The sequence below is a fragment of the Lissotriton helveticus genome, chromosome 11 (assembly GCF_964261635.1).
Source record: "Lissotriton helveticus chromosome 11, aLisHel1.1, whole genome shotgun sequence".
Lineage (NCBI taxonomy): Eukaryota > Metazoa > Chordata > Amphibia > Caudata > Salamandridae > Lissotriton > Lissotriton helveticus.
The window spans coordinates 914,448,563-914,471,732 of NC_136072.1; the positions used below are offsets into that span (position 1 = coordinate 914,448,563).

At 43.9% G+C, this 23,170-nt stretch overlaps 1 protein-coding gene across 4 annotated transcripts in view; it reads left to right on the forward strand.

Moving 5' to 3' along the window:
- Positions 1-23,170, forward strand: part of GAS2L1 (growth arrest specific 2 like 1) — a 244,743-nt gene that overhangs the window by 183,525 nt on the left and 38,048 nt on the right. For all 4 annotated transcript variants that reach the window (XM_078667178.1, XM_078667179.1, XM_078667177.1 and 1 more), the window contains one exon: positions 4,216-4,312. In XM_078667178.1, the coding sequence (XP_078523304.1) occupies positions 4,216-4,312 (97 nt within the window). The remainder of the gene's footprint in view (positions 1-4,215; positions 4,313-23,170) is intronic.

The window sequence follows — 23,170 nt, forward strand, 5'->3', positions numbered from 1 at the left end:
GCCAGGTTGGAGGGACCTACGCCCCCTGCTCGATGTCCACCCCTGGGCGTAGACCGAACTCAATACGTCGGGGATTTGTTTACAGATTGGCTACTTCAATCATTCGAAGACCTAATATCTGTAGCAGGGCTCCCACCCAGTAGTTTACTCTGCCCTAACATGCCAACTCTCTGTACTTTGGAATAAAACACCCCACGGACATCACAAGCTCTTCAAATTCTACTATTACATGTACAGGACACGTACAGTGGTGGTGACGTGCCTATACAGTGCAGTGCAAGGCAAGCTGAACTTAGTCACACTATAAAAAAAATGGGAGGAGGACATGTGACAAGAGCTAGCAGAATCTCAGTGGGAATGCTGCCCATTAATATTCAAAGGTATCTTGTGCAATGCATGTCTTAAATTTACCCAGTTCAGTTACCTACACCAAGCTTATTTAACCCATGTCTGCCTTAAATGTATGTATCCGCGCACCACCACCAGTTGCCCATGGTGTGCGGAAATGGACGCATACTTCTGCCACTTTGTGTGCCTTTGCCCACAAATTCAGGGGTATTGGACTGAGGTAGCTACATATTCAACAGAGATAGTAGGCAGATACATAACTACGGATCTGAACACTTCCTGTCTGGACTTGCAAGCGTACTAGGCCACAAAAAGCATGCACAGGTTCCTAGACCTCACCCTGATATTTGCAAAGCGTTCAATAGCAATGGCTTGGAAGTCTTTCCCCACTCAACAGATGGCTAAACAATGTCAAAAGGGAAAAGTATGCAGTACTAGATGCCACCACTAAACACACTGGTCCCACTGACCATTCCATGCTGCCGCTGCACTGGGAGTGGCTGATTAAGGAAGGTTGAGGGCAAAACAGATGAAAAGCCATCCTGAACTATACATTCGACCTTCTTATCTATTTCTACATGGGCCTAAGACTGCTATACTCAGGATACACATAACCCATAGTATGACCTACCTGAACTTCAAGAGGACCCCCTCTTCCCTTCCACCTACCACCTTCGTTTGAAAGGGTACCAACTGTCTGAAATGGTCCTTCCCTCCACAATCATATCTTCTGATGACATACTGGTGGTAGCGTGCTTTCTACAGGCCAGTTAGTTTGTGGGTTTTTTTGTACCTTTTTTGCACAGTTATTACTCTCCAGTATCACTTTCACGGCACCCTGCACTGTAATGCATATTGTGATAATAGGTTGTACTTATGCTGGGACTAACAGAAAAATGTATAGTGACTTTATGGTACAAAGATGTTAAAATCAATAAAAATAATACTAAGAAAAGAAAATTTGAGTAGATAGCGTTTGCCCATCCTGAAACGTCCTCCATTACCTTTTTTTAACCCAGTATTTTGAAATCTCCGGGCATCCCTAGGCAAGATGTAATAAATCAGTGCAATCTGCGGTTACACTGTTAATGAATTTGACTAGGGTAAACGTTTATGCTGATAATTCATGGAGACTAATTTCATCTCGGAACAACAGTATTTCCAGATTGTATCGTCTAAAACAATACTAAGGTTATTTTTCCACAGCAGTTGAGCTAAATGCACAAAATACTCCATCTTGGATCTACACATCCTGAAAAGCATGTACTCTACCCCTTTTTAATATCCATAGGGTGTTTTTGAACGTATATTTGTAGTTGTTTCGTTACAACTCTTTCCAGAGTTTGGTTGGATATCAGACAATGCTTTGCCAGAACCACAGGGTCTGCTCACATCTATTCCAGCAGCATCCCTGTAAGCATGTATGCGAAATGGAGTAGTAGAAATAAATTCAAAGCTCTGTTATTGTAAAACTACTGCTAATCCACTGTCCAAAGTAGGAAATGCACATCCTGGAGGGTGGCAGCGGTCAAGCCGAAGAACGCAAAGTGGAATAGTCTTCCCTTGCATCCAAGAGAGAAACCTCCCTTCTGACTTGCAGGGTAAACTCAACCCTGACCTGCTCCAGCCATCTCATCCTAAATATCTTCTCGCCTACAAAGACAACTAAAGGCCTACTTATTCACATCTGCTTGCTAACTGCTGTTCCTCCCTCCTTGTTCTCTGTAGGTCACGGCTATCCCAGCGCTTGGACGCCCTCGGGCAACAACTGCGCTCTATAAATTCCCAAGTTTACAAGGTTTACAAGTTTACAATGTATCAACACAGCGCCTAGAGATGGATGTTTTCATACTGTGTGCTATAGGACGAGAGTACTATGGCGCCACATTTGGATTGTTAGATGTTTAGATCCGTGGTAGGACTGTCGCCACACAAACTTTGTCCGAGTGACCGAGGCGGCATATGCGGCGCTAAATCCCTTTGAAATTATACAAGTGAATCCTCGATTTATATAGAAGAAAAGTGGATAGGTGTATATCCAGAATATATATACCCTACCAGTCACGACTCCCGAAATCCAAGTTGAAAGTGCTTGCGAAATATTGGTGCAACATAATTCTGAATGTATGCCTAAGCCCAAGTCCTGATGAGGCCCAGAATTTAAAGGGGGCTGAAACGCGTCGACAACCTTGGAAACGGACACCCAATGAATTTAAATTTGGTGAAAATTAAGAAAAGAGCAGTTTAAAACAGGAGGGATATAATACTCTATTTGAAGGAAACTGCGAAAGCAGGGTGTACCAGTATATTTACGGAATACTCTTTAGATAACAAGGTATAGAGTATCCATCTAAAGAATAGGGGATATTTTTGACATATTATGTAAATAATGTAGTATAATTTTCATTTTTCCATTTTGAAAATTATATATTGTGTGACAAATTTGTATATATTGCTTTTTTAGATTTAGAGAACCCAAAAGAATTGTATTTCTGTTTGAAAAAAGAAATGTGGAAAGTAAAAGAATAAATATACAAAAAAAGATATGAGTGAATAAAACGCATTATACAAAGAATATATATTATCTTTGGATTGGTTTCTTTAGGTTTCAGGATGTAAATGAAATATATAACTGAGTTGATTTATTTTTGAGAAATTATTTAAGTTCAGATGGGTAATTGATAGACCTATCTGTAAAAAGTACTTATACATATTGGTCCCATAGCATCATTTTGTTATTGAAGCACATCTATTCCAGCAGCATCCCTGTAAGCATGTATGCGAAATGGAGTAGTAGAAATAAATTCAAAGCTCTGTTATTGTAAAACTACTGCTAATCCACTGTCCAAAGTAGGAAATGCACATCCTGGAGGGTGGCAGCGGTCAAGCCGAAGAACGCAAAGTGGAATAGTCTTCCCTTGCATCCAAGAGAGAAACCTCCCTTCTGACTTGCAGGGTAAACTCAACCCTGACCTGCTCCAGCCATCTCATCCTAAATATCTTCTCGCCTACAAAGACAACTAAAGGCAACTAAAGACCTACTTATTCACATCTGCTTGCTAACTGCTGTTCCTCCCTCCTTGTTCTCTGTAGGTCACGGCTATCCCAGCGCTTGGACGCCCTCGGGCAACAACTGCGCTCTATAAATTCCCAAGTTTACAAGGTTTACAAGTTTACAATGTATCAACACAGCGCCTAGAGATGGATGTTTTCATACTGTGTGCTATATTAGCTTACATACAATAGTCTAGGCCCATATGTTTGACAGAATCCCAAAAGGTCTGCTTGACCACCTCTGGAGTAAGATGCAAAATAATTAGCTTCAGGTTTGTTCACAAGACGTAACTTTTAGCCCCTGCGGGTGCAACTGGCTGTGGCTTTTTTGTTTCATTTTTCAAAAAAGTGTGACTTTATCTGCAGAAGTATCCTCCAATACAAGAAAACAGTTGTGAAGAAAACAGGGCAGGTGTGTAGTGGAACCTCAGTGCCGTAAGTCTTAACTTTGGGAGCTACTCAATGAGTGGTAGTACAGGGTCCATACCATTACTGGTAATGGAAGGGTTTGTCCACGAGGAATAATGGTAGAATCTTCACCATTGGTGATAATGGCAGGGCTGTGACTTTGAGGGTAATCTGAGAATCTGTGCAATGAGTGATAATAGTGTTGTCTGTGCCATGGTAAGTCAACTCAAGTCTGTGCTATGGGATTAGTCACACGAGGTGTGGTGCCCCAGTGTGTAGTCACATGAAGTGATACCCACTTCGAATTGCCTAATGGTCCCTACCACTGTTATTATCGCCCAGGGTTAGGCTGCCTTTACTTTAATGCAAGGATGTCCCAGTGATGATTTTATGTTACCTTTCCAGGTGCTGCGAAGCCACGTCATGGTGCGAGTGGGTGGAGGCTGGGACACCCTGGAGCACTATCTGGACAAGCACGATCCCTGCAGATGTTCCTCCTTCTGTAAGTAAACAGGCAAAGTTTGGCGGAGACAGTATCTGGCCCAGTGCATTTTAAGTAGGACAGCAAATGTTGCCCCATGCCTCTGCTCCTCAAAAAAAGCTTGGGAATTTAAGCTTCACTCTGGAGGAGCAGTCTCTGTAACTTTGGGCCAGATGTAACTTAGATGTGATTGCAAAAGACTGGTCACAATTTGCAATCAGTATTTGTGCAACCACTAAATCATTTTTTGCAAACTGGCCTATGTATTAATAAGGATTAGGAGTTGGCCCTAATGAGACCCACCTCATTAGCATTTATGAGGTGGGTCACATGTGGCAGCTTACGCCTATTGGTGGCCATCACATGGCGAGTGGCCAGCTGGGGTCAGCAAGACGACCTTGTCTATGATGCTTTTGAAGTATTTGTATTTAATGGAGCTCGTTTTGTGGTGCTGCATTAAAATATATGTATATGTGTGTGTGTGTATATATATATATATATATATATATATATTTTTTTTTAAGTTTAAGTGTTGGCAATGTTCCCCTACACCACTGCCCACTCCCACGCTCTTTTTGTTTATTTAACAAAGGGGACAGGGTCCAAATGGAGCCCCTGCCCCGTTGTGAATGGGTTACCACCTCCTTGCAGGAGTCTGATACCTATAAATGGGTTGAAACTGATATTACGGTCACAAATCATCGATATATAGCCTTCCTAATTGCAATTTGGAAGAGACACCATAAATAGCCCCCTTCCAAATTGCACTTCGGTATGACTTCTAAACGCAATTTGCAATTCAGTAAGGGCCATATATGTATGAAGGCAATTTTGTGATCACTAACGCTGAAAATCACTGAATTTCGGCTTTTGCGATCGCAAATCAGCAGTGTCTAATGTATGACACAAAACACCCCTCGCAAAATAATGAATCGCACATTTTGGGATTCCTTACTTTTGCGATTGCATTTAAGGAATCGCTGCGATTTCTTAAATGGAATGTAAGAAGCTCAGAAAAAGTGCAATTTGGACTTAAGGAATCGCAAAATACCACCAACTTCAAGTTGGTGGTAATTTGCGATTTCTTTGAAAAATGCACCTTTTTGCATCTTTTAAAGTGCCATGTGACTCACATACATGGCCTTATGGCATGTAAGTGCGCCACATCTGCACCCATGCTTATTTCAGGGGTGCAACAGGGTGTCCTTTTGTCACCCTGGGACCCTTGAAATTGCATTCTCAATTTGCGATTCTCTAATTGGGAATCGCTAATTGAGAATGTCTTCCCATTCATTCCTATGGGCCTCTAGGCCCATAGGAATGAATGAGGTGGTATTCCTTAATTGCGAATCGCAATTTGCGATACGCAATTAAGTAATATGTAGGATTCGCAAAATTTATTGCAAATCCTACATACATAGCGTTTTGCGATTCTCAAATAGCGATTCGCAAAAAATCGCTATTTGAGAATCGCAAATGGACATTTTCATACATATGGCCCTAAGTTCTTACTGAATCGCAAAGTGGCTTTAGTACATCGATTCATAAACTTAAAAAAATGTAGTCACAAACTCTGCGATTTAGTGAATCGGCCCTTCAGTCCTTAAGAGATCGAAGGAAGAAAATGAATTTAAATCTTACCACAGTACTTGTGTCCGTGCCTGAATCTGAGATAAGTGACTCGGAGTCATTCATCTGTACCTGTATTCAGAAGCAAGTATTTTACCCAAATTCAGTGCTGCTAATGTATTTTACGACGAAAGGCTAAATAAACACAGCATCTTTTGATCTTGTGATCTGCAGATTTTAGACCATATCGCTGCAGCGGGTGCTAACTGAACTACCTTAGCGTTCAAGCGGGAGAGGCGTCATCCGAGCAGGCCGTAGGCCCAATGTGTCTCTGCATCCAGGTGATGCCCCTGAGGGAAAGCAGAGCACTCCTTCTGAAGAGAGCCGAGCCCTGGGTTCTGAGAGCTGTATGTGTGCATCTCTTTCCTATCACTGGGCAGTGCGTGCCAGCCGAGCGCCGGCCTCGCCTTCTGTGACCTACATTTGCGTATTTCTGCCCAGGAAGGATCCAGAGACTCCAGCGCGATGCCAACACTCGGGTGTTGAGCGGTGCCAGGCCTCCCCGGAAGAGAGATGGTGGACGTCACTGCAGCCAAGCCAAGACTGCAGAGATTTGTGTACGTAGCTCGTGCCAAGCAAGGGAGCGGAGAGTCCGTGTTCAGCATAAACTCTATCTATGAGCTGTGCCAGGACCGCTCCTCCCTGCAGAGGAATGAGGAGCATCCTGGGGCCCAGCCCTTAACCCCGAGGATGCGCAAAGCTCAGCACGGATGGCTGGAGAGCTCCTGCCAGGCACAACATGGCGTCCTCGGCAGAGCTCCGCCCATGCGCACTGCAGCGCAGCCAAGGAAGCCTCCTCCATGCAGCCTGGCAACGCCTGCCGAACGAGATGTTGCATTGTACCTTAATTAGTAAACCCATTAGCCCCAAAAATATTTGATTGTAAATTAACACGCCGTAGGAAATATCATTTCCAGTAGGCAAAAGTTTGAACCCAAAAGCATAAGGACTTGACCAGCTCAAGGGCTTGTTTGTCAGACTGTTATATGCAAACAAGTTAAGATCAATGCTGTTTTCAAAACTGTCATCCTAAATAATGTGGCAATTCTGCTCATAAACTGCTGGACAGATAGGTCCCAAGTTTGGGCCTCGAGTCCGAGGCTACTTGCACACCAGTGTAAAAAAAAATCCCTCTTTCCTTGCCTGAACCCACAGTATCTGCCAAGTTGAGAGCAGCAGACGTTATACCACGGCATGCCAAGCTGTACTTACGTACGCTGTGCTATATTGTGTTGAATAGCTAAGATGCCAGTGTGGCACTGATTTGACTTTTTCTGAACCCACAGTATCTGCCAAGTTGAGAGCAGCAGACGTTATACCACGGCATGCCAAGCTGTACTTACGTACGCTGTGCTATATTGTGTTGAATAGCTAAGATGCCAGTGTGGCACTGATTTGACTTTTTTGCATGGGAGTGCTTTTTTGTTGTTGTTTAACAAATGGGTCCTGTCGGTCAGTAGAAGGGCTAGCATATGTATGCATCCCCTAATCGTCAAGGGCACCTTGATCCAGTAACTCAACATCTAGTACAACCATCTGTGCATCCATAAAAAAATACTTGAGTTAGTGATAAGCATGACAAACCAACACAGAGGAAAGCTATATGCATGACAAAACAAGTGTACACATGGCACTTAGAGTAGGGATCACCATCACCTCGATGAAAGCCTTTGGCCCTTTATGGGCAAACCTATGAGATGAAACATGTCCGCACTCTTAAGGATGACAGAGACATAATGCTCCAGCTCATCCGCTTCCTGTTTTTTTTTTTTTATCCTACCACGTGTAACCTCGAATAAATAAATTCCATTTGGATTACGCAGACATCGTTTTACACAATAATCCGGATCCCTTGATTATGCAGCTACTCTCATTGAGGTTGGGCCCTCCCTGATAGTATTATCTTATCAGGGTTGGGTGAGGTTGCCTATAATGCAGCATGCCACAAATGTGTGGGTGAAGCTTCCTCGTCCAATATTATGAGTATTGTTTCTCTCAAGCCCATTTCTTTGCAACATACCCATCGGGCTTTTTTCATTATTTTTGTGGTTTTGTTATTGGTTGTAAGGAGGATATGCGATAATAGCGAACCTCTTTCCGTTTGTAGTGCATTTATTTCTGAATATTTGCTAGACATGGAGAAGTCAAGTTACCATACGCAGGTTCAATTACAGTTCCCACACGGATCACCGTCCCCGAGTGTTTTTCATCCCACTCACGAGCATTACCATGGCTTCTTCCATGCCAAATTACGTGTCCCCCCTTCAATACGTAAGCTTTACACCCCAAAAGAGTAGAGGATATTCCTGTTATTGAATTTAAGGACGACATTCCCCCTCTCTCAAATGCTCCAAACACCATATAGTGCTGCAAAAGAAATTTGATTCACTCAAGGCACTGCTGAACCTATATATATAGCATGCCCCTCACACTTTTTCGAGACTGGAGTAATTCACTATATATGCCCCCAAAATATCAGCATGTTTACATAAACAGTTAAAAATGTTATTACTATGTAAAAAATTACGTTTGGTTAAGATGTTTACAGTTGTTCAAAAATGTAGCAACTCCGGTTTTTCTTTAGACACCTCAAGTCTTCCTCAAAATATACATTTCCTAAACTAATGTAGGTAGCTACAAAACATCAGTCAAAAGATATTTTTTTATGGCTTGAATTTGTACTAGAATTTCCGCATCACGTTAAGTACTTAGTTTTAATTTATAACAACACATCATCAAATGTGTCTGTTAATAGACAGAAGTTGCACCTTACCCCACGTTCCTGTAAATAGCTTGACTATGTTTCAGCACACCGTTTATTCTAGTAGCTGGAATTTGCTAAAAAAAAGTATTCCCATACTTTTCAGTAAATCTTATGCATTCACTTCAATATATCCTCCGCAGGTTTCTGTAAAAAGCTTGACTTTACTCAAACTATCAGCGTGTATTTGTTAATAAATAGTATTTGCCCCTCACACACAACAGTAAAGTTAAATATGTAATTTGTTTTTGTCATATCAAAATTAAGTGAGAATATTTGAAAATTGAAATAACTCTCAGGACCTGCTAAAATTCTTTGCTCCTAACTCATTAAGCTGTGTGCAGACAGAATTCATATACCTGCATGGATTCATTTCGCCTTAGATACCAGTCCCTTATTGTGATAGCCTAGCCCCAGAAAACCTCAACACATATTTTTATAATGCTCTGAGAAATAATTGCCATTTGTCCCCAAATAGCGTATATGATTTTTGAATATCTTGAATGTATTCTTCTAGTATTACAGCCTATCCTGTACGCAGACGTAGTAAGCTGCCTAGCGTGTTTTTTTAAAGAATGACTGGACAAGATGACTGACCTGAAGAATTTCGGACTTGGGCAGGGAACACAGGTACACGTGCTAATTTGGAGCGGGAGACGTGTTGTTTCCCAGATCTAGACTACTGCCAAGGCATGGGTTAATCATATTCATTTACTCTGGTATGCATGGATTCTGAGAGATGCAAGGATGAAAAAGCAACTTGCTCAGTCTGACCAGCTCATTTGGCTCACACAAAGCATTCTTCCCCACAACATATTACTTTCCAGCAGAGCTCAGTATGCAAAAGTATGCTGTGCTCCAGGACAGTCACTGAGGACCAGTACTTCCGACAAAGTCTTGGGTATGAGTGGATGGTTGGGGAGGGGTCTTAGCTTGAGCTCAGAACACGTTCTTCAATCCTCTGGTCTGTTTTGGTCCTGGAGGAGATTTGTTGTAGGAGGTGACAATATGCACCCAGATGCAGAGCTGGGTCAAGGTTGAGCTAAGCCTGCTTCCGGTTGGTTTTGTGGTCACTGGTGCGCCACAGGTGGAACAGCTTCAAGGACCCCGCTGTTATAGAGGTCTTCCTGGTCTGAGGCCCTCAATAACTGTCACAAGCAAATCTCTGTGACAGACCCCCATCAGGTTTTCCTGTAGTCGTGACACTAAGGCCTCCATTTACTGTACATTGATGAAACCAAAGGCTATTCAGGACGTGGCGAAACCCTACGTCACCTGGCATCGGAAGATTCAACGTCAGGACCAGTCCAAGTCCAATCCCATTTCTAGTCCAGAACTCGGTCCCAAGGTAGATCGTCGTCACGCTCCAAATCCTCGGGTAAGTCGAAGAAAAAGCACAAGAAATCCAAGCAAGAATTGGCACCTAACTGCCATTCATACAATTGCGAAGGCACGAGGATGTTGTCATGCCTCTCAATCTTGTTCCTAAAGTCAGTAAATGTCGGAGGCAATCCCACAACTTGTCCTGGCACAACCTAAGTTTCCTGGGCTCTCTGCAACAACAAGACAGATCCAAGAGTTCTGCGAGGCTATGGTCCAGACCTTCCTATTCCATCTGGCTCACCTGCGTGCCACACAGGGCCAAGAGGTCTTCTTTCTGGGATACCACTGGAAGGTTTATACTCCGTGCCAGTTGATCCTCTGAGCCCACCTACTGGTTACTTTGCTGATTCCCCCACTGGAACCATGTTCCACGCCGGGTCCCGGAACACCGTGGCCTACTCAATTGACATCGGAGGACAAGGCAGTAACCACTATGCTCTACGACTCCGAGTTGGTGCAGCTCTGATCTCAGCCAAGTCTATGCTCCGTGTCCATCAAGCTGCAGACTTTTCCCACCTCCACCATAGCCTCTCAAAGTCCCCTTTCCGTGGGACAGGCCTCAGACCATGCATTCCCTATTTGGGATGGACTCTGACAATGAGTATGATGCTGGAGACTAGTTTAGGCAACTTTATCATTAAATAAACTAGCGTACGTGCCTCCAGGATGCCAGTGGTCTTGGCTCCTCTCTGAATACTGGCCTAGTCTAACCTCCAGACCCTGCCACTGAGGAAAGTGCCTTCTTTGCAATGGTCATGTGGAGGGAGGACGAGGTTCTCGATCTCCAGGTCCCCATCTTGGAGGTCAAAATTAATATGCTAACTTAAGTTCTTCAACCAGAACATACCAAATGCTGAGCCCTTGTTGCCCTTTAATGAGGCCCTCACTGACACTCTTTCAGGGGTTTGGGCCAAGGCTTGCTCTGGTACCACAGTGAAATGACAGATTGCATGGCACAATTGCCCTTCCTCCGATGACTCTGCTTTTCTGACTCAGCACCCTTCCCTCAAGAGCTTGGTGGAGCACGCTTCCACCATCAGGACAAACTCAAATGCCTTCCCGACTATTCCTCCAGATACGGAGTCTAAGAGTAGAGACCTTTAGGAAGAGGGTTTTTTCTTCCACAAGTTTGGCTCTCTGGTAGGTCAATGTCCGCTGCTGTTTAGGCTGCTATTCCCACTCTCTCTGGGACTGTGTTGCTCACGTTCTCCCAGGGGTTCCAAAAGACCTTTGCCCCATACTGTCTTGCAAGATGGATGTGGAGCTGCAAAATTTACTGTCCATTGTAGCCTGAATTCCACAGGTTCTATTGGGCAAGCCATTGGCACTAGAGTCGCTATTTTGCACCATACGTGATTGTGATCTACAGGTTTCTCTGGTTATGTGCAGTTCTCTCTTATGGATTTGCTCTTTGAGGGGACCTCCCTTTTCGGGGACAAGGCAGACCTTGCTGTTGAGCATTTCAAAGAAAGGAGGGCCATAGCAAGCTCCTGGACTTTTCTGCACCACCATGCCAATTGCACCAGCCTTTTTTTACCTTTCTGTGGCTCTGGCAGGGGCATCCCATTCAGACAACCACTTCAGCCGCATCAGAGTTCCTAGCCTCTCTTGGCTAAGGATGTGGAACCCTGTGATCCTGCGACCAGGGACAGCACACCAGTGAGTTTACCACTGTTCCCACAGCCCCAACTGCAAAACCTCTTTAATGTCCTCTTGTTGGAGCTCTGCCACTTGGTTTACAGCAAGAGCAATTATTTTTACCAAAAGTGACCGGCCATAACATCGGACAGATAGCTGCAGCAAATTGTACAGAAGGGGTATGTTTTACCATTCCTGGCTACTCCACTGCATCTTCCAAAATCCCAGGAATGACTGACGAAAGACCATTTATCTGTCTTACGGCAGGAAGTGCAAACTCCTTTGGCCAAAGGAGCTATTGAAAGGGTGCCTGAATTGGAAGTAGGTGTGGCTACTACTCCCGTTACTTCTTGGTGCCATAGAAGCATAGAGGCGTTTGTCCTATTTTAGAACTGCGCCCATTCTGGTCCAGGCCCTGGAGGCTAGCCCTAGACCTGCAGGATGCTTATTTTCGCATTCCCGTCCTATTGCCTAACAGGTACCATCTGCGGTTCATGATGGGACTAGAACATTTTCAGTTCTCTGTGCTCTCATCTGGTCTCACCAGTGCCCCTCGGGTGTTTAGAAAGGTGGTGGCAGCGCACTTTCGGAGGTGAAGGGCTCCAGTCTTTCCCTACCTCAAATTCTGGCTGCTGAAGGTGGGCTCACCCCAGGCAGTCGTCACCCACCTCAAGACTACAGTGAACCTCCTGACATCCTTGGGGGTTCACCATCAGCATGCCAAAGTCACATCCGATTCCTTCTCAGATGCTCCCTTTCATCAGAGCCTTTCTGGATTCTGATTTCATGCCTTCCCCTTAGAACTGAGAGTCCAGCACATTCAAGCTATGATCTCGATCTTTCAGCCTCTGTCCTGTATTTCAATGAGATCGACTCTGAGGCTACTGAGACTGATAGCCTCCTGCTCACTGTTGGTCAAGCATGCTAGGTGGTATATGCAGGTTCAGCAGTGGGATTTGCAGTCTCAGTGGGCCCAAAATCAAGGGGCTCTCTCTGACCATGTCCAGATCTAAAAAAAGCCAGCAAAAGAAATGACTAGACCATAAAATAATCTTCCTTTTGATGAACAATCTGTCAAAGATCTTTGAACACCAGGGCGAACAAACTCCACCAGTGTCACTTCAGGGATCACTAGAAGCAGATGCACCCAGAAATGGGGTACGGTCTCTTCCACGCATGGGGAGAACCTCAGCTCAATCGCCTCGCCACTGCCGAGAACACGCAAGGTAAGGAGTTCTGTGCATTTGAGTTCCCAAGGTGGCTCTCGCTCTTTGAGATGCAGTCCACATACATGTGGGATGTCAGCGCTTGGGGGTGATGCCTATATTGGCTCCACACGTCATTTCTGGAGGTGAACTGCGTCAGTGCGGAGCTATATGGTACAACTTACTGGTGCACAGAGGTACTGGCTGCAAATTTCCCAATCCAGTCTGACACCTGGGAAATATTCAAAAGTTGAAGACTCTGCAGTTAGATAGAGCCTCTACCACAAAAAGCATTCCCAAAGGTAAGTAACTTGTTCTCTACTGTCTGTCGTGATCTCGGCTGGCAGGTTGTGAATGGCCAGAATTTCTCTAGCTTGGAAATTGTGAGTTTGACTGCCGTTATGCTAACGAAGGTGACTTAAGGGTGTCTGTAGTATTCATTGACCATTACAAGAAGATGTCTACAGTCAGATCTGTTGCAAAAACTGGTATTGATGTTTGTGGGAATGTCACTTAGGACATCAGTGGAGGATGGAATGCACTAATCAAGGGACCCTGCAGTTTGGCACATGTAGCAATTTTGTCTTCTATCTTCTGAACAAATCCCAAGAACCATACTATGTCCACCGCTATCTATGCTTTTGTTTTCACTACTCCTTGATGAGCCATGTGGGTACGTTGTAAGGTACGTCTCACCAGAAAGCTGGTATGACAATACACTTAGCCCTTGGGGCTTTACCTTATTCTGAAATAGCCATTTATTGACTAATGTTCACCCTTGCCTCCAGATCTCTCTTACCTTGGGCAAACTGTGGTTGTTTTGCTCAAAGAGGATCTTATACTTGTTCTCTCATGCTTGTCGGATAATTTGTAGATCTGGATCTGCCGCTGCAATTACCTCTACTGTGCGATGGACTAGCGCCATCAGCATGTATTTCTCTGTTCGGAGTGACTCGCCTTGCCTGCTCCCTCTTGGTGGCCTTTCAAGGGTGCTAGCAGCAATAGTGTGTTAGGATGTTTCATTACTGATAAGAATTCAATCATTTCTGCAATTGCAGTAACCACTGTCCTATGACAGGGGTAGTTTGTGGTGCAAGTCTTTGAAAGAGGAGTGTCAATCGAAAAGCTGTAAAGACACACCTGCCCTGAGCGCAGCACATGCCAGTGACAGCTCACGGGCTAATATCAGTGAGACTTTCCATGTTCTGTCAGAATCCAGTGGTGAGGTTTGGAGCAGTGACCTGCTTGAAGGACTTGGACAATCACCTCCTCATTTACATCTGTGATAGTGCAGCATGTGAGCCAGGGTTTGTTCGATCCTAATGCACCAGGTACACGATGGATCAGTTGTCAACAGTAAGTTGTTGTATGATGAACGAGCACTCAGGGTGGTGACTGCTGTTTGGTAGTCACCAGCAGCACCGATACTTCCAAATTGAGAACTGCTTTGCACGCCGTCTCCCCGCATCTGTTAGATTAGTGGTGTCAGGACGTTGTTCCCGCAGAGTGTTCAGAGCCTCCATCTCAGAACACTGGAAGTGGGGGAGGTGTGTGGCACATGTGGTGGCAGCATTGCTTTCTTGTGCCCCTGGTCACCAGCTCCCTCATCATCATCATCATCATCATCATCCCTACCTCACACTACTTGGGGTGCGCCCAGCAACTAGCTCTTCAGCTGATGTGTTTCGGCCTCGTCATGGAACAGGGTATGTCTGGTAGAGAAGCACTGAAGCCCTTTTGAAAGAGAAGAGCATCCATGCTGGTTATCTGCATTAGACCCCTGCTCGAGGTCTGGAACACCCGGTTTCAGTATTCTGGGGCACCTTACCTGACATCTTACCTTCAGGTGTCATTCGATCTGAAGGGTCACAACCACATCCATCAGTCAACATCCAAAAACCATCTGCTTGTTAGCAAAATGATAAAGGAACTGCCAAAACCAATAGGTCTGGGCTTGGCAGGCTGGTCCAATTTGTTTTCTGGCAAGTGTGTGCCACAAAAATAAAAAGGGAAAAAGAAAATTTTCTGTCACCTAAACATGGCCACCTTATGCTTGGAATGAATTGTATTATTATTATTTGTGAAAGAGACCAGAATAAACTACCTAATGAAGGACTCAAATTGCATGCGGCTACAATATTAAATATTTTATGATCAACTTGAAAAAAACAGTGTACGCAAAATAACTAGCTAGTATTTAAAGTTAACGTGAAAATATTTAAAAAAACATAACACTTTGAACTAGCTTTGCAACACAAGACAAAGGAATTATTTGTAGGCAGATGTAAACAATGTGCACTGGTTTTGTGCACTCCCCACTGTGAAGGTAGCCAATAGGTAAAGTGAGCAATGTTACATGCGGTGGTGGGTGGAAGCCAAATACAAATTTAACAGACTAATGGATGAAGCCACAAATCAAAATCACCCTCCAGTGTCCCTATTACGTAAAGTGCGCACTTTCCCTGTTTTTGCACGGTGCACTTTACAACAGGTAGGCCAGGTGCAAACTGGGAAAGTGCGCCCTATTACACGGAATGTGCTGCCCCAGGTTGCAACCTGCCTGCACTTTTAAAGGGGATTAGATATACCCTTGCAGGCGGGTGCAGTGAGTCACTGCACCTGCCTGAAAGGGGATATCTGAGGGGCCATGGGACCCCCTATATCCCCTCCAGAGGGCTTCAATCAGGGGGCACACACATTGTCAGTGTGCCTCCTGACAACTTCTTTGACGCTGCGCACGCGTCTATATTACGGCACGGGTGCAGAGGCAAAGGGATTCCCTCATTTGCATAGGGCCACGCCCCCAAGCAAATGAGGGAATGAACACAGCACTGGTGCTTTATGTGTGCCAGCGCTATTGGTATTACAGAAGGGGTCGCACATGCGTCGTAGGCCCCTTCTGTAATACCAAAGTGCCCCAGGGGCACTCAAACACCTGTTGTTCCCTCGAGGCACTTCCTTAATACGGCCCCATATCTGTGTATTTATTTGTTGGAGGGAAAAAATTGTCATGTAGTCTAGTAAGACAGGTAAATCTATCTCAACTACCAGACTTAAAACCTCTTGAGTAGAAACTCAATATTTTTTTTTACCACTGTGCCATCATTTCTTCTTCAATTCTTCATGTAGAGACCCTATGGCCTTCTGGCTTCTATCGCACTTGGCCTTCATGAAACCACAGAAGGCTTGACCGCAAGCTCCAGTCAGCACCTACCATGCAGAAATGTCAGCTGGTCAAAAACATGGGCACTGCACTGATGTTTGGCACTGTATGTGACGCCCATTGGGCTGTACCGTTTATGTGCTACACCCCTCACATGCCCCACCCCTCAAGAGCTACACCTGTTTCACGCCCCCCACCACATTTACCAACATGCGTTTTGTACTGATTGGACAATCAGATCTGCAGATGGTTGCACATGTGTATTTTAATGGAGAATAAAGCTACACAGTCAATATACCTAGCTTGCTTTGCACGTATTTAAATAGTTACACTTAAATAGAGGCATCAAATGACAACATAGTTGCACACTTGAAATTTCTACTTTCTTTGTGACACAGGCATAAAGAATCTTTTGCAAAGGTATCTCCCCTATGACTAGTGACCACATACACGCAGGAGACAGGGCAGTCAAGCGCCACGCCCCATATTCTAGCATAAATAAAATTAATCACATTAAATAGTGCCCTTAAAAATTACCTCTTCAGCCTATTTGTCCATTTCATGTTTTATCCCTAAACTAAAGGCCACACAGGTAGACCACGAGTAGGGAAGCCTACCACTGTGCCCATTCAGCCAAAGGCGTCTTTCTTGGGGTGTTGCACATCTCAAGAGGTTCAGTGGAGTCCAGGCTGACAGGCTCGGTTTGCCATCAAGCCCTACCTGCTCCCGTCTCTGTCATGTGCGTAGAGATAAGAAGGCATTTCTCTCTATTCAATGCTTGTCCTCCGTGCTATTAAAAAAGCAATTTGTGTTTTTTTTCCTATACAAAAACATGCTTGTCCCATAATGTGACATTTAAAATAATATATTACAACTTCTCCACAGATTGTTAGCAGCATCACTGCACCCCTTATGTGTACATTATTTCACAATCACGACTCTGGCCACTGTGCCGCCCTCTGAACACGGTGACACCTCCTCTCTCACTTGCATTGATCAATCCGTTTAACTACATGCAATCCAATTGTGTACTAAAATATCATATTCTCATTTATCTCTCAGTGACATCACAATCTCAGTCTGATCAGTCGCGCCACAACCCACCATGCCTGACAACCATAGTGTTGTTGGTCATAATTCAACAACACTTTCCGACCACAGTGGTTTCATAACCCACTCACCTCATAGGTGTTCACTGTGTCTGACTACAGTCACATCTTAATCCTGCAAAGTGCCAGAAAAGTAAACCTAAGCTCCCCCTCCCTTCGAGGGACACCACAAACCGCTCTCGCCACTGCAGACATCAGTCCCCAGCCTCCCTCCCTTTCTCATTCTGCCTAGTAGTCAACCTGTAAATGTTCAGCTGCAGTTGAACAGAGGCCTTTCAGACCACTGTCAGGGGCTGGAAACCAAGAGATTGCAGCAAAAATCACAGGGAGAGTGATGCAGTAGTTGCTGCCATGTGTGATGGAGCCTGACTCACACCCAGCTCTACTGGCCTATAAAGAGTCGAGACTGGTATGTGGCCCATCCGGCCGTTCAATAGCGATCTGGTCACATCACTGACTGACAGCACTCACCACCTTGTACCTGGCACTATTAACTAGAGTATACACGCTAATGGGACAATCGCTGAAGGGCAATGTTTCTGACGCAGAAAAGAAAGAAATCTCTTTAGAAGGAGAACCTCACCCACCCTGAGGTGGCAAGCATCCTCATAGGGTTCCTTCTCACATCACAACAACTTGTGATGTGGGCTACATACACTAAAGTGTCATCTAACTGATTTTAATCCTGTCCCTACCAGAGAGAATAAAATTGAGGTTCTGACCAGGCTATAGTTTATTTACTGCACTTTTCATTTTCTTACACTCTACACAACTCACCCACACCATAGACTCCCAAAGGGTAAGTTTCGCATACAAGAGCTCCTCCTACCTTAGGAGTTGTAGCCCACATCACAAGTAGTTATGATGTGAGGAGGAACCCTATGATAAACAATTCCACCTCAGGGGGGGGTGAGGTTCTCGTCCTAAAAGAGATTTCTTTCTCCTCTATGTCAAAAACATTGTCCTTCAGTTATTGCCTAGTACTGCCAGTAGCGATCTATACTCTAGTTGATAGATGCAGGTACATGGTTGTGATTGCTGTTCTGTTGTTGGGAGTCTGTACCTGCTGGTCTCTAAACTCTCCTTGGCCTTTTTGTTTTATTCTCATCACTAACTGTCCAGCTTTAAAGAGGCAGTAGTTGATATGACTCGATCTGATACGTCCTACTAGCCTTTCAAAAGAATGTCTGTCATGGGATTGACACCCACCCACCCAAGCTGGACTTTCATATGTGTTGTGCTTTTTAAGGGTCTGTTCTTCGGTCCTACTGTGCACTTCACAGGCAGGCCTGGCATGAAAGACACTTCTTTAGCTGTGCCCGTTTTTCAGAGTGATCTTAACATGACTGAATGTACACCATCTCTTGCTGTTTCTCTGAGACTACCTTGACATGGTACATCAATGCTTGCTTCTCGTCATATCCGTTAGCTTCAGGGAGTCCTAGATTTTTTTTAGTCTGCATCGCCTTAGCCTTTGGGACTTGTGGCATCGCTTTGTCCACTATAAATCTGAGCTCCCAAGTCATAGTATGCTTGATGATGTCAGTTAAAAGCCAGGCTGAGTGTCACACGTGAGATGTGGCTATGTAGCAAGGTTTGTGATTGACTGTTCCACAACCCTTTCACAAGTAGTGTAAAATAGGGTGATGCGTTTCAAGATAGCACCCTTTGGCATACTCAGGTTGGGGCAGTACTAGTGCTTCTACTTTTTGAGGGAAGCCAAGGTATGTGAACATTCTCAGAAGACATCTCAATATGTGGAAGCTTTATCTTGCTTTGGAAATTTGGTTTACTTGTTTTATGTCCAAAAGACTGGAGCCTATTATAGCCTTTCAGCTCCTCACTTCGGCTAAGTCAAAAGGTGGCACCCATTTTTTCCCCCCAATGAGTGTGCCTAGCAAAGAACCATTAGATATCATCCAGTAGTGAAAAGGGTGACGTAACAAAGGCCATGTTTTTGACGAGGTGTTTTATAGGCTGTCTTGGGTTTGCCTGGGAATGTTCTGGTCTCTGAAGATTGATGCTGGGTTTGTCCGAGACAGCAGCAGAACATTTCAGGTGAATGTCTCTGATTACAAGAACTGAACATGGGTCGCTGGTAAACCAGACAGATCGCTGGTTAACCAGGTGGGCCACGTGCATTCCTGCTGTTGCTGAAGTCTTTAGTTAAAGAAATGTAGCTTCTGACCAAGCTTCATTGGGTGGGTTACTGGAGGTGTAGAACTGAGGTAGAAAGCTTGTTCTTTTTCTTCTTAGGGTGAGTGGTAAGCCAGAGATTTGTATACTTCCAGGAAGTCGACCACGTTTGAATAGAGGGATTTAGGGATTTCTGTAATCTGATAATGTTTTTATGTAACTGCCTTGGGACAAGAGACTTCAGGCTCATGACACAAGTACAGAATTGTTTTTCTTTTCTGATGATGGCCTTATAGGTTCTTGGATGTCATAGGAGTGCCAATTTGTTACTGGCCTGTGATTTCTTTCTGAGTCCTTTGAGTGCCTTTCTGTTTGATTTTAGTGATTTTACTTCAGGTGTCAGCCAGGCGCCCTTACTGGCTGGGGATGGATTTGCGTGGGACAAGCTTGACCAGGACAGTTGTGAGTCTGTATTTGAACTGTGGACTCTTATTGTTGGGTGGTATTTAAGCAGGTAAACAGTTGAAGAAGGGTAGGTCCAACTTCTTCTATGGTGTGATACTTATAAGGTGGGTTGAGGACAAATCTGTGCAGATAAAACAGAGGTTGTATCATATGATGGTCAGTCTAGTTCTCAGTCTCTGAGATAGACAAATATTGTATTGAGTGTAGGCCCAGCTATATGAGTGGGATTATGGACATGTTGTGAAATGTTAATTGACTCTGTGTTGGAGAGTAGGGTTTTTTATTTGATAGGAGCCAGGCTTGGCAAAACATATATGGAAGTCTGTACAGTTTGGCTACTTTAAGATCATTTCTGCAACATTGTGGAGTTCGAGGACAGGCTCGAGGAATGCTGGTTTGTATAGTGGGGGTCTGTAGTGGATGAGAAAGGCCCATGTATAGGTCTGCAGTGGGGATTCTCATTCAGGTTTTATAGTCCCTTAACCATTTGTTTCCATGGGTAATTTTGAAGACAATATCATCCGCAGAGCAAGTTTCCAAGGTGAACAGCAGGTGGGGCTGATTGTGATATTAGTTCATGTTAGATGTTCAAGTGTTTTATTTTTATTGATCTACTACTGAGGCATCTGTAGATGTATGATGGGGGAACAAATAGAGTGCATCACTAGAAGACTGGGAGGGTAAGGTCATTATTGAACTTAAGCATGCTCAGTAAAGATTTGATGGGTGGGGTGGAATCTTTGGTGTTACTATCGAGGATAATGAATGGGGAGTGAAGGAAGAACGGAATAGAAATATCAGGTCAACATGTAGACACCAACTAATGATGGAAGGTAAGCTATACAAACACTGAAACAGGTGAGGATTTTGACAGCATAAACAGTTACTCTGTGATAAAGGTTCCTCATTCTCAAGAACCCCCCAGGCATTGCCTGAGCTGCTTAGTAAAGAGGCAATGTTGCCATTTAAAATTGTTTGTAGTAGCTCCTCATCGCCACAGCATGAAATATTTACCATTTTGTGGTTATATGGCATGTGTAAGGGATAACCACCACTAATCGTTTAATTCATTGAAATCCTGTTTACTTTATAAAAATAGAACATTTAGGCATTTTTCGTTTGATTCAATTTGGAGGAAATGTTTACATATGTTGAATTTTGTGAATTAAAGATCAAAGTGTTCATATTTACAACATGCGGTTGCCAAGGCAGGGATTTTTGGATGTCAAATATCTAGTATAATCATCAAATAACCCCCAGCATTGGTCGAATGGACCTATGTTAATCAACAGGGAGAGATGATTTACGTCAATTATCATTTACAGTGAAGTCCAACTCGGGCTTCACAGGAATCGACAAAGAGACTTAGTGTAAATTTCAAGTATTTATTAAATTACATTCAATCATTTGTTCAGAAAGTATTTAAAGATTATTATAGAGTAAAAAAAAATCTAAAAGTCGATATTACAAAACAAGATAGAATACCACATTGGGAAGAATTACAAAAAGAATGCTGAATATGCAGCAAGTATGTTCCATCCCGAGTCCAAATTAATGATGTTTTGACGTAAATGGCATTCATTTCAACAAGCAAGGTAAAGTGTCAGTTTTAGAAACCCAAAATGAAGGCTTCTAATGAGAGAATAAGAATGCACAGGCATGAAGCCTTAGCACTCGAGTAGAGATTAGCAGAGGCTGGAAGGGTATTCTCAGCTCAGTCAGCGGGCATCTCTAAGATCTGCTCCTAAATTCTGCAGCAAGCTCCCGAGAGTCAGTGTGAGAGAGAGAGAAGCTGCCTAGTCTACGGAACACACGTTAATATAATTTAATCAAAGCATTAATGGCCACAAAGTTCCATTTCCTTTTCCCTTGAACCAATCGGTCTTCAGCAAACATTCGGACCAGGTAACAATAGGCTACACAACCATGTCCATGATTTGTTACTTTGAACAAATCTTGTGGTTCAAACTGTTCTTCCCAGTTGCGCTTCCTCTCATCTCCTCCCCTCCCAGTGAGAACCTCACTATTTATATCAGTTGTCTAATACATAAAAAATGCCTATTCACAAGCTAACAGAAGGCTTCCGGAAAATTGCAGCATCTGCATAGGAAGAAAGAGAAAAAACTCTTATGCAAAACAACAGTGCGAAACATGAAAACAGGCCATTTAGACCTAACGTGTAAAGTTTTCGTTTAAATTGACACCAGTAAATAGGCTAACTTAATTCATTAAAATAGGTTAATCCGAGTGGTTGCTGACAATGTCTAAATATAGTTACCTACTTCAAAATTTGCAGTAAGAGTGTGATGTTATTCAACACTAAAGTTAGCACTTTTCAGTTAAATGCATTTAGTTTCCAAAAAGAGGAAATTCACTCTATCACAGTCTTCCAAGATGTTTATGGGTTTCAAAATGATCCGACCTGATCCTACCCCTTCTGACCCTATGAGCGTATATACTTAAAGATCAAATATGTGTGCGTCTGTCGTTGAAGTGATTTTATAAATATCAGGTCTGGTTCTAGCCAAGAACTTTTGGTTTTCCAAAAAGAATAACCTATAATAAAAAAAATACATATAGTGGGCTTTGGTTCCTCTCTTCCTTCAACATTTGGCTTGAGACATTGTCAAAAACATTATGGATCAGACTCAGGACAGCAATTCGGTGTTTGGAGTGTTGGGCTGTTTGAGTGACTGCATTTTTAGGTCGAGCCTAGCGTTGCAGCACATGCGCTGCTCGCTGTGTGAGGCATATTGTAGTAAGGACCGATGTGGAAGTGTTGTGGAAGTCCCGCCCATATGTTTCATTGGTTGGTGGCATTATCTTTGGTAAACGCTGGCTTCCGATTGATAATGAGGCTTCTTACTCCCTCCTTGTTACCGCTCTGTCTCCTTTTGTGACCGCCCATCTGGACTGGATCTTTTACTTGTGGCGTTACACTGTCTCCTTCATAAATCGGTAAGCACTATGTTTTTTCAGTCAGTCGGCTTTCGTTGCCATCCACTCTTGTTGCCTCATGTTCTCCCTCTCTTTTTGTTCTGTTTCTGCACACCTGCCTTCTTCTCCCCAAAAGCCTACTTTTCACGGACTATCTCTCAGGCCTCTTCCCTGTCTCACTGATGGCCAGGCTGACATTTCACTTCAGGGGGAGAACTGCGCGCCGCCCTGTGAGAGCTCATTTATGCTTGTTTTAACAATGTACTGGACACGTGCCGCTTTGCAATTTTGCTAGCAAATGTAACTGCCTCACAAGCTGTGCAAGAAAATAACATTCGAGGGACACCTGCCTTCGCAGCAGCGGTCTGCATTGTTTTATCGCAGAAGCATCGTGCTAAACAGTGCACTTTTTTCTGTCTGATGCCCACAACGAATACTAAAGAGAGGCAAATT